General features: G+C 50.6%; 2 protein-coding genes and 1 non-coding gene across 5 annotated transcripts; 2 read left to right on the top strand and 1 right to left on the bottom strand.

Annotated features, from left to right (window-relative positions):
• The first annotated feature begins 24 nt into the window (after window positions 1-24).
• Window positions 25-3675, top strand: CCER2 (coiled-coil glutamate rich protein 2). Of its 2 annotated transcripts, none has more exons than XM_068992897.1 (5): window positions 25-967; window positions 1696-1736; window positions 1882-1969; window positions 2313-2824; window positions 3464-3675. In XM_068992897.1, exons 3-5 carry the CDS (start codon window positions 1921-1923, stop codon window positions 3551-3553), a joined length of 651 nt encoding a protein of 216 aa, XP_068848998.1. In that variant the 5' UTR covers window positions 25-967; window positions 1696-1736; window positions 1882-1920; the 3' UTR covers window positions 3554-3675. The 2 variants fall into 2 exon arrangements, with proteins under 2 accessions (XP_068848998.1, XP_068848997.1); XM_068992896.1 differs by lacking the exon at window positions 25-967 and adding an exon at window positions 1367-1427.
• Window positions 3676-3903: 228 nt separating this feature from the next.
• On the bottom strand, window positions 3904-14500 carry NFKBIB (NFKB inhibitor beta). 2 transcript variants are annotated; one of them, XM_068992587.1, is made up of 6 exons: window positions 14287-14500; window positions 6407-6512; window positions 5992-6325; window positions 5144-5232; window positions 4790-5053; window positions 3904-4034 (listed from the first exon to the last, which is right to left on the bottom strand). In XM_068992587.1, the coding sequence occupies exons 1-6, from the start codon at window positions 14463-14465 to the stop codon at window positions 3939-3941; spliced, it is 1068 nt and encodes a 355-aa protein (XP_068848688.1). In that variant the 5' UTR covers window positions 14466-14500; the 3' UTR covers window positions 3904-3938. The 2 variants fall into 2 exon arrangements, with proteins under 2 accessions (XP_068848688.1, XP_068848689.1); XM_068992588.1 differs by having other exon boundaries at window positions 5992-6052.
• TRNAG-UCC (transfer RNA glycine (anticodon UCC)) lies at window positions 12003-12075 on the top strand. Its single transcript has one exon. It is a non-coding gene; the product is annotated as a tRNA-Gly (tRNA).
• Window positions 14501-14566: the final 66 nt, after the last annotated feature.

Here is a 14566-nt window from a genome sequence, read left to right as displayed (position 1 = left end):
AATTTTTGACTGTGTTGGGGCTTGGCTGCAGTGCGAAGGCTTCTCCCTGGGTGTGGTATGCAGGCTCCAGAGCACGAGGGCTCAGCTGCCCCATGGCACGTGGGATCTTAGTTCCCTGGTCAGTAACCAAACCCACGTCCCTTGCACTGGAACATTAGAAGGCAGATTTTTTTTTTTTTTAATTTGACAGCCTCTGATCTTGGTTGCAGCATTGATCTTACTTTCAGCATGCAGGATCTTTCACTGTGGTACGTGGATTCCCTAGTTGTGGTGCGGGTGGGCTTCAGAAGTTGCCTCGAAGGCTTAGTTGGCCCTGGGGCATGTGGGACTTAGTTCCCTGACCAGGGATTGAACCTGTGTCCCCTGTATTGCAAGGCGGATTCTTAACTGCTGGACCACCACGGAAGTCCCTCCTCCTTCCTTGAGTGTTGTCTGTCTTCCCCTCTCCAAGAGGCCAGGGAGGTTTGCCCGTAGCCTCATTCTCTGTTGTAGCCCCAGGGTCTAGAAGAGGACTGGACATATAGTGTGTGTCTAATAAAAATTGCTGGGATGAAGGAGCTCGGGCCCGTGTAGTTCTCCGTGTCAGGCACCACCCAAGCTAATCTGTATGTGCATCACTTTAATCTTTCCCATCAACTGTGGAATAGGTTGTCACCAGCCCCGTTTCACAAGTGAGTTAACAGGTCTTGGATGAAGCAGTTGTCCCAGGGCTGCACTGCTGGTAGCAGAGGAGCTGGGACTCGGGTGGGGTCCAGTTACAACTCTGAGGAAGTAGATTTATGAGACCTGCTTTCCAGAAGGCAAGGGGTTGCCTGAGGATGGTCTGTAAGTGGCTACCTCTGCATTCAGAGCAGGTCACACCTCCCAGCGGGGCCTTAAGCTCATCATGCTAACACGTCCACTTCTTTGTGACCCTGTGGGCTGTAGCCTGCTCTGTCCATGGGATTCTCCAGGCAAGAACACTGAAGTGAGTAGCCATTCCCTTCTCCAAGGGATCTTCCTGATCCAGGGATTGAACCCAGGTCTCCTGCATTGCAGGCAGATTCTTTACTGTCTGAGCCACCAGGGGAGCCCCAGTCAGACCCTGTTTATGTGGGAAGAGAAGCCCCTACCCTCCAAGCAGGCATTCAGGGGCCGGAAGCTGGAGAGGAGGGTGCAGGGCAGCGCGCCCCCATGAATAATTGAGGGTCTCAGACAAACAGGTCTCTCTCCGCCCCGCAGCTGTTGCCCTGCCTCAGGCAGTGAGGGGGAGGTGGTGACATCACTTCCCTGTGGGGGCCACTCAACGGGGGAGGGCGGGTGTGGGTTATAAGGAGCTGCCACCCTGGGCACACAGCGCCAAGGACCCTGGTCTGCACGCCCTACCATGCAGCGCCAAGGGTCCACCATGCTGCTCGTGCTGTTGCTGCCTGGTCTGCTGGGGGCTGGTGAGTGCCAGAGATCAGGGCAACCTCAGCAGCCAGCTGGGGTAGCAGGGACTCAGGTGACCAGGGATGGGGACAGTGCACCCAGCGGGGCCAGACTAGAGCTTTCCTGACTGAGCTTCCAAGGAGAGCCAGTGCCCCTGGCAGGTGGGCTGGGGGGGGTGGGGGGAGTGTGGTGGACTTATGGGTACAGGGACGACCTCGGAGCTGGAATCAGCACCAGGGACAGTGCCTGGGGTCTGAGCCCAGCACCCACCTCCTTCCCCCACAGCCACCGCGGCTCCCCTGGCACCCAGACCCTCCAAGGAGGAGGTAAGGACTGTGGCCCTTTCACCCCACCTCATCTCCCTGGGACCCCAGCCCCCTCCACCATCTCCGTCTCCCTTCCAACCCTCCTACGCTCTCCTTCTCCCCACCTGCTCTGCCTTCAATCTCCCCTCTGACCCTTCACCCCCAGCTGACGCGCTGTCTGGCAGAGGTGATCACAGAAGTGCTGATGCTGGGCCAGGCGAGGCGAGGCCCCTGCCTGGCTCTCCTCCACAGAGGTAAGAGGTGCTCAGGCCCCAGTTTCTCTTAGGAGCCCCCGCCCCACCAGGGGTCTGCCCAGGGCTGCCTGGAGGCAGTGGCATCCCCTTCTCATCCCAGAGCCACTGTCTGGACTGGCACAGCACTGTTAAGCGTGTCCAGACTGAAGGAGCCTGGCCCACAGCCCCACCCTTTGGGCTCCCTGCAGGGGTACAGGATGGGGGCAGAGTGTCTCCCAGTACTGACCCTCCTCTCCCAGGTCTGGGCTGTCACCTGGGGGACCTCGGGCACCCCCACCCCCCGGAACTCGTCTAGGTCTGTCTCCTGATTAGCTGCACAGAGAACATCCCCTCTTTCCATCAGAAATGTATGAGACAGAGCCCTATGGCTGTCAGTCCACGGAAGAGAACGGCCTACTGGTTGGGGATTTTAAAAAGCCAGAGGCTGGGAAGACGAGGTCCAGCCAGGAGGTGAGGGACGAGGAAGAGGAGGAGGAGGCAGCAGAAAGGACCCACAAGTCTGAGGTGCGGGAACAGGCCGTCCGTGAGCAGCTCCACAGCCGGCTCCACCAGGAGGACCATGAAGAGGAGGAAGAGGAAGAAAAGAAGAGGGGGCCCATGGAGACCTTGGAGGGCCTGTGGAAGAAGCATCTGGAGGGCGGCAGAGACCCCCAGAAGCGCATGGCAGAGCAGGCCAGCGATGAGGAGACGGCCCAGTTCGAGGCCGAGGAGAAGGGAGTGCAGCTGCTGGGTGAGGGCCGCAGCCTGTGGCAGGGGGTCAAGGCGGGCGGAGAGAGACGCGAGGACCGCCACCACTCCCGCCAGCCAGAAGCCGAGCCCCAGCAGGAAGAGAAGGAAGAGGCTTCGGACAGGGAGGTGAGTGGAGGCGGCAGTGGGGGAGCAGGGTAGACCAGATGTCAGTGGACATCCTACCAAGTAGCCACCAACAGCAACATCCACCACGAATGGGCTGACACAAGGAGCAGGTAGCAACATCTAGGCGGGCCTTCCCCTGACCAGGAGGGCTTCCATGCCTACTTCCCGTACAGCAGCCAAGAGACCACCCTTATTGCCCAGAAGCGCCAGAGTTAGCTACCATCGCTAGTCTGTGACCAGTGTGTTGGCCCCATGAAAAGCAGCGGCCGTGCCCAGTTCACTGGGCCTAGGCGGACACCACTGGCGGGTCGTGGAGAGCAGAGCTGTCACATGATCAACAGCAGTGACAGAAACGGCCCTCACCTCACAGATGGATCACAGCATGCAAGCTGAGCGCCTTTGCTAGTCCTCTGTCAGCCCCACTGGCTATGGCAGACAACGTAGGCCTCACCGCTGGCCGTGTTAGCCCACGTGACTCTTCCAGGGTCAGCCAGCGGGGTCACTATCGTAGTCCATGACGACCAGGGAGACCGCTGCGGTTGCCACTGTGTGAACTGACCTGGCCCACATCTGTGGACAGCCCCTGAGGTGGCCTGCCTTTGAAGGTGGGTGCTGAGACCCCGCTTCTGTTGCCGCCAGGGGCACGATGTGGAGCGGCTGGAGCACGTGAGCGATGAGCTGAAGAAGGCGACGGAGGTGCTGCGAGAGGAGCTCAGGAGGGGGGGCTGACCCCTGACCGCACGTCCTCCTCCCCCACACACCCTATACGGCTTAGTACCGTTGATCCCCAACCTGTCACCCCACCCTGCTCCCCAACCGGCAGGAGAGGGGAGAAAGGTGTGCCTTGAAACCAGGCCTCAGGGGCCAAGTCTGAGCTGGGTGGAGGGGCTGGGCTCCGCCTGACTCAGGACACAGCCCGGATACCCTAACCCGCTCCAACCCCCGACCCCGAGTGAATAAAGCACAGAGAAAACCACCAAGGCTGATGGCGTCGCACTTGATTTCAGAGGGACGGGCTCAGGAACGACCTGGAGGCCTGGCAAGGCAACCGCTTATCTAGTCACTGGTTGTCGGAATTGACATTTTATTAAATTGGAAACTATTAACAGTTAAGTCAGATGGGGTCGTCAGGGAGCGGTTTTGACGCTGGGGTGGGAGGTAGCTGGTTGGGGCTCCGGCCACCGTGGACTATGATGTCGTCGTATTCATCCTGGGGGCAGAGGGGCCAGGCAGAGGGGTTCAGGCAGCTGCCACCTTGCCTGCTGCCCAAGTTACCCCACCCACTGTGGGAACTGGGTGCTGCGTCGAAGCCCGAGGTCCCCGCTCCTAAGTCTAAATCCCAGCTCCTAGTTCTCCCACCACTTCTTCCAAGGTCACCTGTGTTCTCCCGGCCCTGCGGCCTCTCCAGTCCTTCAGCCGCCACAGGGAGGTCTCCCCCTCTGCCCCACTTCCTCCTGCCTTTACCCAAATTCCTCAACCCTTGCCAGTCAGTGACAACCCCTGCCCACAGTCATGTCTCGCTGCCTGGGTTCTCCAAGGAAGCCCCTTCACCGGTGGCTGAGGTCGTTCCCCACCGCTGCCAGTGTTCGAATCACTGCTGCCCAAGGTCACCTTCCCGCAGCCTGCGTTCTCCCGCTCTTGCTCCCCGAAAAAAAAAATTCCTCCTGCGGCCATCCTCTGCTGCCTGTGTTTACCAACCACTATGACTGAGGTCTTATCTCTCTCTCTGCCTGAGTTCTGCCTCTGCCACTGCCTTCACTTCTCACCTGCCAGTGCCCGAGCTCTCCCCACCACCCCTGTCCAGGTCTCCCCTGATACCACCGGCACGGCTGCCTGAGTTCTCTAATCAGAGCAGCCCCAACGTCAGTGGCTCTCAGTGAGCTGCCTAATGTCTTCTCTCCCCCTTCCACCTGCCCGCTTTTACCCTGACCACCCAGCTGGGCCGCCCACTCTCTCCTGACTCACGCCCTCATCCCCGCTCTCGTCGCTACTGCTGCTGCTGCTGCTGCAGGGGCCAGGCTTGTCCTCGTCCTCAGGCTCTGGGGCTCCGTGAGCACGGAGGAGGCGGGCAAGGATGGCGTTGGGCCGAAGCGTGGCACTGCCGAGTGGGGTGCGGCCACCATACATGCGGACAGCGGGGTCAGCACCGGCCTTCAGGAGAAGCTCCAGTACATCAGCTGCTTGGGCCTCCACGGCCAAGTGCAGGGGGCTTCGGCCGCAGGTGGGCTCCTAAGGGGTGCAGCAGAGAGGTCACTGGGGCCCTGCCCAACTCGGGGATGACCCCCCACCCTGCCACACCTTCTCCGTAGGGTGGCTCACGGGTTTGTTGAGGTCAGCTCCTGCCTCCTGGAGCAGTCGGACCATCTCTGCATCTTTGTGGATGACAGCCACGTGGAGTGGGGTGTGGCCTAGGGACAGAGTGACCGATGTCAGGTGATGGAGGGGAGGGGACTGGGCCCCCAATGCCACCATCTTTGGGCAGGGTTTTGTAACCTGAGGTTGACGGAGTTTGGGGTCTGACTTCTGCATTCCTGGGTACATCAAAGAGGCCCTGTATTCCAAATCCCTTAAGTCTCAGGTGATCTGGAACTTGCTGGCAGTGCCAATGCCTGGGTTGTGGGGTTGTCTGGGGCCTAGGGGTGAAGAGCCCAGGAGCTTCGGACAGGGGAACTGAGTCTCTGGTCTTACTTCACAAAGAACCAGGTTCCAAAATTCCTGGGTCCATGTCCTTGGGGGGTGAGGTGGTCCTTGAACCCTGGATCCTGACCTTCCACCTGTGGTGGGGGTCTGGTCCCAAGTACTGAATAGTTGGGCTTAGAGATGGGGGAGGGCCCTGGGTAGACAGAATCTATTTTCCCATGAGGTCTGGCTGAGGACAGCTGTCCCTGAACCCCACTATCAGCCTCTGGGAACCTGAGTCGCCAGAGTTTCAGAGGGCCTGGCCTTTGAGTTCCCTTGTCCCAGGTGGGCTGGGGCCTGTGGTTCTCAATAACCTGGTGCTGAGCAGGCGTCCTTGGTTCTGATGCCTGGGTCCCTTGAGTATTGTTATTATTCCTGGGATTATTTCCCAAGGAGCCAAGCTCTGCATCAGGAGAGCTGAGCCCAGAGCCAGCTGTCCCCGCTCTTCTTGGGAGCCTGGGCCCTTCACGGTGACTGGGGACCCTCACCCTCATAGTTTTCAGCCTCCAGCTGCAGTTTCCAGTCTTCTTCACTCTCATCCTCTTCTTTCTCCATGTCAGGTTCAGAGTACAGGGCAATAGGGGTGTGGTCGGTGTCAGGGGTATGGTCAGAGCCCTGAGCGAGGTAGGTTTTGGGGGCTCCCCTGGGGTGCTGGGGGCGAGGCTGGAGCAGCACGCGAGCGCAGGCGTGGGCCCCCACGCGGCAGGACAGGTGCAGCGCCGTGTGGCCTCCACGCTCTGCCACCAGCAAATTGGCACCTGCTGCATACAACTTCTCTACCGCGGACGCCTCCTCCAGGATGGCCGCCAGGTGCAGGGCCGTCTGCAGGAGCAGAAGGTAGGGGTGAGGGGCCATACTGAGAATCCTGGCCCCCAAGCCCTACGCTGTCCACAGGCGGCTCACCTGGCCCAAGTCATTCTGCAGGTCCAGGTACTCGGTACCAGCTGCAAAGCCTAGGAGGAAGTCCAGGAAGGGCTCATGCTGATGAATCACCGCCAAGTGCAGTGCCCTGAGAACAAGGACCAGGGTCAGAAGGCAGAGGTCAAGTATTCTTTTTATGGTTTGCTTGCTTTCATTTCCAAGGCTAACCATTCAATATCATGGTAATCCAAGCCTATGCTCTAACCAGTAACACTGAAGAAGCTGAAGTTGAATGGTTCTATGAAGACCTACAAGACCTTTTAGAACTAACACCCAAAAAAGATGTCTTTTTCATTATAGGGGACAGGAATGCAAAAGTAGGAAGTCAAGAAAAACCTGAGTAACAGGCAAATTTGGCCTTGGAATGCAGAATGAAGCAGGGCAAAGGCTAATAGAGTTTTGCCAAGAGAACACACTGGTCATAGCAAACACCCTCTTCCAACAACACAAGTGAAGACTCTACACATGGACATCACCAGATGGTCAACATCGAAATCAGACTGATTATATTCTCTGCAGCCAAAGACAGAGAAGCTCTATACAGTCAGCAAAAACAAGACCGGGAGCTGACTGTGGCTCAGATCATGAACTCCTTATTGCCAAATTCAGACTTAAATTGAAGAAAGTAGGGAAAACCACTAGACCATTCAGGTATGACCTAAATCAAATCCCTTATGATTATACAGTGGAAGTGAGAAATAGATTTAAGGGACTAGGTCTGATAGACAGAGTGCCTGATGAACTATGGATGGAGGTTCATGACACTGTACAGAAGACAGGGATCAAGACCACCCCCATGGAAAAGAAATGCAAAAAAGCAAAATGGCTGTCTGAGGAAGCCTTACAAATAGCTGTGAAAAGAAGAGAAGCAAAAAGCAAAGGAGAAAAGGAAAGATATAAGCATCTGAATACAGAGTTCCAAAGAATAGCAAGGAGAGATAAGAAAGCCTTCTTCAGCAATCAATGCAAAGAAATAGAGGAAAACAACAAAATGGGAAAAACTAGAGATCTCTTCAAGAAAATTAGAGATACCAAGGGAACATTTCATGCAAAGATGGGCTCGATAAAGGACAGAAATGGTGTGGACCTAACAGAAGCAGAAGATATTAAGAAGAGATGGCAAGAATACACACAAGAACTGTACAAAAAAAAGCTTCACGACCCAGATAATCACGATGGTGTGATCATTCACCTAGAGCCAGACATCCTGGAATGTGAAGTCAAGTGGGCCTTGGAAAGCATCACTATGAACAAAGCTAGTGGAGGTGATGGAATTCAAGTAGAGCTATTTCAAATCCTGAAAGATGATGCTGTGAAAGTGCTGCACTCAATATGCCAGCAAGTTTGGAAAACTCAGCAGTGGCCACAGGACTGGAAAAGGTCAGTTTTCATTCCAATTCCAAGGAAAGGCAATGCCAAAGAATGCTCAAACTACTGCACAATTGCACTCATCTCACACACTAGTAAAGTAATGCTCAAAATTCTCCAAGCCAGGCTTCAGCAATACGTGAACCATGAACTTCCAGATGTTCAAGCTGGTTTTAGAAAAGGCAGAGGAACCAGAGATCAAATTGCCAACATCTGCTAGATCATTGAAAAAGCAAGAAAGTTCCAGAAAAACATCTATTTCTGCTTTATTGACTATGCCAAAGCCTTTGACTGTGTGGATCACAATAAACCGTGGAAAATTCTGAAAGAGATGGGAATACCAGACCACCTGACCTGTCTCTTGAGAAACCTATATGCATGTCAGGAAGCAACAGTTAGAACTGGACATGGAACAACAGACTGGTTCCAAATAGGAAAAGGAGTACATCAAGGCTGTGTACTGTCACCCTGCTTATTTAACTTGTATGCAGAGTACATCATGAGAAACGCTGGGCTGGAAGAAGCACAAGCTGGAATCAAGATTGCCGGGAGAAATATCAATAACCTTAGATATGCAGATGACACCACCCTTATGGCAGAAAGTGAAGAGGAACAAAAAAGCCTCTTGATGAAAGTGAAAGAGGAGAGTGAAAAAGTTGGCTTAAAGCTCAACATTCAGAAACCTAAGATATTGGCATCTGGTCCCATCACTTCATGGGAAATAGATGGGGAAACAGTGTCAGACTTCATTTTTTGGGCTCCAAAATCACTGCAGATGGTGATTGCAGCCAGGAAATTGGCTTCCCTGGTGGCTCAGAGTGTAAAGCGTCTGGCTGCAATGCAAGAGACCCGGGTTCGATCCCTGGGTAGGGAAGATCCCCTGGAGAAGGAAATGGCAACCCGCTCCAGTATTCTTTCCTTGAGAATTCCATGGACAGAGGAGCCTGGTGGGCTACAGTCCACGGGGTCACTAAGAGTCAGACATGACTGAACAACTTCACTTTCACTTTAGTCCTTGGAAGGAAAGTTATGACCAACCTAGACAGCATATTCAAAAGCAGAGACATTACTTTGCCAACAAAGGTCTGTCTAGTCAAGGCTATGGTTTTTCCAGTGGTCATGTATGGATATGAATGTTGGACTGTGAAGAAAGCTGAGTGCCGAAGAATTGATGCTTTTGAACTGTGGTGTTAGAGAAGACTCTTAAGAGTCCCTTGGACTGCAAGGAGATCCAACCAGTCCATCCTAAAGAGGATCAGTCCTGGGTGTTCATTGGAAGGACTGATGCTAAAGCCGAAACTCCAATGCTTTGGCCACTTCATGCGAAGAGCTGACTCATTGGAAAAGACCCTGATGCTGGGAGGGATTAGGAGCAGGAGGAGAAGGGGTCGAGAGGATGAGATGGCTGGATGGCATCACCAACTCTGTGGACATGAGTTTGAGTGAACTCCGAGAGTTGGTGATGGACAGGGAGGCCTGGCATGCTGCAAATCATAGGGTCGCAAAGAGTCGGACATGACTGAGCAACTGAACTGAACTGGGGATTTTTTCTTTGGTGGGTGGAGGGGTTGTTTGTTTGTTTTCCTTATGAGGACAAGCACTCTTGCATTCATTTCTTCAACAAACATGGAGGACCCACTGTGCGAAGCACGATGACCCACAGTTCTAGAACCAGCCGTCAGGAATCTGGGAGGGTCAGGTCAGAGTTAACTCAGCAAATTTATTTAATCAATGTGTTTTTTTGTTTTGCTTTGGTTTGGTTTGGTACTTTTTGTTTCTTTGGTGTTTTATTTCATTTTTCTGTCTTTGTTTTTGGCCACATATGGGATCTTAGGTCCCTAATCAGGGATGGAATCCTCGCCCCCTGCAGTGGAAGCATGGAGACTTAACCATTGGACCACCAGGGAGGTCTCCAATGTTTACTAAGTAGGACTTCTACTCTCTCCCAAGAAGAAGTAACATGGACCAGGTTTCAGGCCCATCTCAAATCCACCAAAAAAATCGACACAGGGACTTCCCTGGTGGTCCAGCGGCTAAGACTCTGTGCTCCCAAGGCAGGGGGCTAAGGTTCAATCGCTGATCAGGGAGCTAGATCCCACATGCTGCAACTAAGACCTGGTGCAGGCAAATAAATAAATATTTAAAAAAAAAAAAAACACACACACACACACACTACAGCACCTAAAATGAAAAATATGCTGGATGGCATTAACAACAGATTACATATTGCAGAAAACAGATTAGCAAACGTCAGGACTTCACAATAGCAACTGTCCAGAATGAAACACAAAGAGAAATATTTAAAAATGGAAAGAACGTCAGTGAGCCATGGGATATATCTGTACATAAGCAGCCCAATATATCTGTAACTGAGGTAAGCATGGGGCTTCCCCGGTGGCTCAGCAGTAAAGCACCTGCCTGCCAATGCAGGAGTCGCAGGAGACACAAGTCTGATCCCTGGGTCAGAAGATCCCCTGGAGGAGGGCATGGCAACCCACTCCAGTGTTCTTGCCTGGAGAATCCCACGGACAGAAGAGCCTGGTGGGCTATAGTCCATAGGGTCGCAAAGAGGCAGTCAGAGGAAAAGATACCTTAAGTACAGAGGAATAAAAATAAGCATGACAGCAGATTTCACAAAGGAAATAATGCAAGAGAACACAGCGGAGCCGCTTCTTTCAAGTACTCAAAGACAGGCTGTCAACCTAGAATTCTTTAACCCAGCCAATATATTTTTCAAAGACAGAGACAAAAATACATGCTTTCCACTACACAAAAGTTGAAGGAACTCATCACCAGCCGACCCACATCACAAGAAACGTCCAAGGAAACTTGTGAGCAAAAAGGAAAATGACATGAAATGAAAATATGGAAAACAAAAGAATAAAGAACCCTGAAAACAGTCACTATATGGGTAAGTACATAAGATTTTTTCTTTCTCAATATGTAAATCTCCTATCTTCTGATAGGGTTTAAAAAGAAATGAGTGTTTAAGCAAAAGTAACAACGTCTAAAGTTTAGAATACACGGATAAAGGAAATCTGTGACAGCAACACACTGAAGGCCAGGAAGAGACAAATGGAAACACACGATTCTAAGGTTCTTTTATGTTATGAGAAGGAGCACAACAGCACTTGAAGGTGGCACATAATAAAGTTAAAGTGGGGACTTCCCTGGTGGCCCAGTGGTTAAGAATCTGCCGTGCGATGCAGGGGACGCAGGTTCGATCCCTGGTTGGGGAGCATGTACTAAGCCCACGGGCCACTAGAAGCCCTAAAGCAGGAGTCAGCAAACATTTTCTGTAAAGGGCCAGATAAATAATTCAGGCTTAGTGGATGCTATGGTCTGTCTATTACTATTCGGCTCTGCTGTTAGCATACAAAAGCAGCCATTTGTGATATGTATTGATAAATGAATGGGCGGCATGGCGGGATTCTAACAGAACTTACTTTACGGAGTCTAAAATTTGGATTTCATGTCATTTTCACTTGCCATGAAATGTTCTTCTTTTGATTTTGTTCCAACCAGTTAAAAATGTAAAAAACCATGCTTAGCTCACAGCCATACAAAAGCTGGTGCCTGGCTGGATTTTGCCTGGAAACCAGTTTGCCAACCTATCTTTCCCAGCAACCAGTAAAATAAAAAATAATGAGTAAAAGGTAACAAGCCGACAAAACAAATACAATGGAACAAAATGTGCTCATTCCAAAAGGCAGGAAAAAAAGATAAACAAAGGAGAGATAAGTAGAAAACTAATAACAAGATGACAGACATAACCATATCAATAATTAATTAAACACAAATAGTCTAAACACTCCAATTAAAAGGTAGACACTGGACTTCCCTGGTGGTCTAGTGGTTAAGAATCCACCTGCCAATGCACTGGCAGGCAGGGGGCATGGGTTTGATCCCTGGTCTGGGAAGATTCCACATGCCGTGGGGCAACTAATGCCATGTGCCACAACTGCCTGTGTTCTCTAGAGCCCGTGCTCCCCAACAAGAGAGACCACCACTATGCGAAGCCTGCACAGCACAGCTAGAGAGCAGACCCCGCTCACCACAGCTAGAGAGCAGACCCCGCTCACCACAACTAGACAAAGCCTGTGCACAGCAACCAAGACCCAGTGCAGCCAAAAAGAAACAGCTAAATAAACACAAATTTTTAAAAACGGAGAAGCTGTCAGAGTGGATAAAAAAGCAAAACCTAGGGTCTTCCCTGATGGTTTAGTGGTTAAGACGTTGCACTTCCAATGCAGAGGGCCAGGGTTCAATCCCTGGTCAGGGAACAAGATCCCCCATGCTGCAACTAGGAGCCGATGCAGCCAAATAAATTAAAAATAAACATTTGAAAAAAAAAAAAAAGCAAAACCTAACTATATGATGCCTACAAGTAACAGCTTTTCAAATAAATTTAAAACTAGGTTAAGAATAAAAAGATGGAAAAAGATATACCATACTAACGCCTGTCAGTCAAAAGTAAGTAGGAGTTTTTTAAAATAAGAGTAGATTTCAGAGCAAGGAATATTACCCGGGATAGTGCAGATTATTTCACAATGATAAAGAGGTCAGTTCAGGAAGAGGACACAATAAACCTAAACATTTGCACTCCTTATAACAGAGCATCCAATCACATGAAGGAAAACGTGACAAAACAACAAGGAAACCCACAATTATTACTGAAGATTTCAATACCTTACTCTCAATAACTGATAGACCAAGTAGACAGAAATTACCAGCAAGGATATAGTAGACTTGGAAAAGAGAAGAACCAAAGAAACCAGCACAGGACTTACAGGTCTAGTGCTAAAGAATCCACCTGCCAAGGTAGGGAACACAGGCTCAGTCTTTAACCCGGGAAGATCCCACATGCCTCGGGGAAACTAAGCCAACGCGAAGCAACTCCGCAACAAGAGAAGCCACCAAAATGAGAGGCCCTCACACCGCAACTAGAGAAAGTCCGTGGGCAGCAAGAAAGACGAAGCACAGCCCAAAGTAAATCAATAAAAGTTTTAGAAAAGAAACCCATACAACCTCTAACTGACATCTGGAGAACTACACTCAACAACAAGATAACAGACATTCTTTTCAACTGCACACACAATAGAATTTAACTAAAAACCAATAAAAGGAAGGTATTTGGAATATCTGGAAACTAAATAACATACTCCTAAATAATCCACCGCCCAAAGAAGAAATCAAAGGAGAAATTAGAAACTATACTGAATTAAGTGGAAATGAAAGCACAGCACATTAGAATTGATGAGATACAGCTAACGCACTACTTCGGGAAATTTACATGAATCCTATATTAGAAAAATAGGAAGGCCTCAAATCAATGACCTCAGCTTTCACCTTAAGAAACTAGAAAAAGAACAAAAATAAGCTCAAAGTAAGCAGAAGAAAGTAAATAACGAAAGTCAAAACAGAGATAAACACAACTGAAAGCAAAAAAAGAGACGAGAGAAAATAAATGAAAGCACAGCTGGTTCTCTGAGAAGACCGGTGTTTCTTGAGCGCCTCCTATGGGTCAAACACTGTTCTGTCACTGGGGCTACGGCAGTAAACACAACACACAAAAACCCCGGGTACATTCCCTCAATTAGGTCTTTATGACGTCGTTCCTTCTACCTGGAATACTCTCCCCAGATAATCTACTTGTCTCATTCTTTCCTGCTTTATTTTTCACCAAGGAAATTACTGTCTTCTGACATACCATTTTTCTTTCGTTCGTTTTTCTGTCTGTTTCTTCTCTCTCTCCTCTCTCTTTCCAACTTTGTGTCTATACGGCTTTCTGTTTCTTTCTTTCCTTCTCTCTTTCTTTTTTGTTCCTCCTACTGTTCCTTTCTTCCTTCCTGTCAGTCTGTCTGCCCTTCCATTTATAGACCCCCCACACTAGAACGTAAGCTCCACAAGGCATAAGTTGTTGTGCTTTCTTCACTGCCTTATCACCAGCATCTACAACTGGGCCTGAAACGCTGTAGGTGCTAGATAAATACTTGTTTAACAGATGAATCCTTGCTGTCAAAGAGTTTACATTTTCTCTTTCAATGTAGGATTTGAAGATCAGTGCTCAGAAAGTGGGAGATCTTAGAGTCAAAAGCCAAATGTCAATTTTGGAAATCAAAATTTAAAGCTCCTAAATTAGGAGCTAAGGATCAAAGATCATTATTTGGAGGTAAGATGTCAGAAGGAGCCTGTGAGCTATAGTTTTAAGATAGGTCTCAGGACTGGGGTCAGGAAGCTCAAATTGAGTTTTGAATGTGGAATCAATCAATGGATATGAAACTCTGAGGGCCAAAGTTTCAGAAAGGACGGGGTTATGATAAAAACTAGCTTGGAAATTGATTTTATCAAGGGTTAGACTTGGGGGTTAGAGGTCAGAGTAAGCATTAGAAGACAGATTTAGGATTAAGAGTTTGGAAAATCAGTATCAGGGACTAACAGGGAATCAGATGTGGGATCCTAAGGCTCGGTGTGGCAGGCTAAGGTTCACTCACGTGTCGCCATCCTCAGTGACGTAGCCGAAAACGAGGGGCGCCCACGACAGCCCCGGGCCCAGCTCCGCGCCTAGCCCAGGTCCTCCGGGGGCCGCCGCGTCCGGACCCAGAGAGCCCAGGCCGCTGTCGCACCATTCATCGGCGTCCGCAGCTTTCCCCAAACACGCGACCCCGGCCATAACCCCCAAAGCCTCAGGGGACCCCAGCGGCTGCCCGCCAGTCGCTGGGCTCTGCCTGGAATTCTGGCGCTTCCGCCCTGCTGGGAATTCCCCAACACTCC

The sequence above is a fragment of the Capricornis sumatraensis genome, chromosome 20 (assembly GCF_032405125.1).
Source record: "Capricornis sumatraensis isolate serow.1 chromosome 20, serow.2, whole genome shotgun sequence".
NCBI lineage: Eukaryota > Metazoa > Chordata > Mammalia > Artiodactyla > Bovidae > Capricornis > Capricornis sumatraensis.
This window is presented reverse-complemented; position numbering and strand designations above follow the sequence as displayed.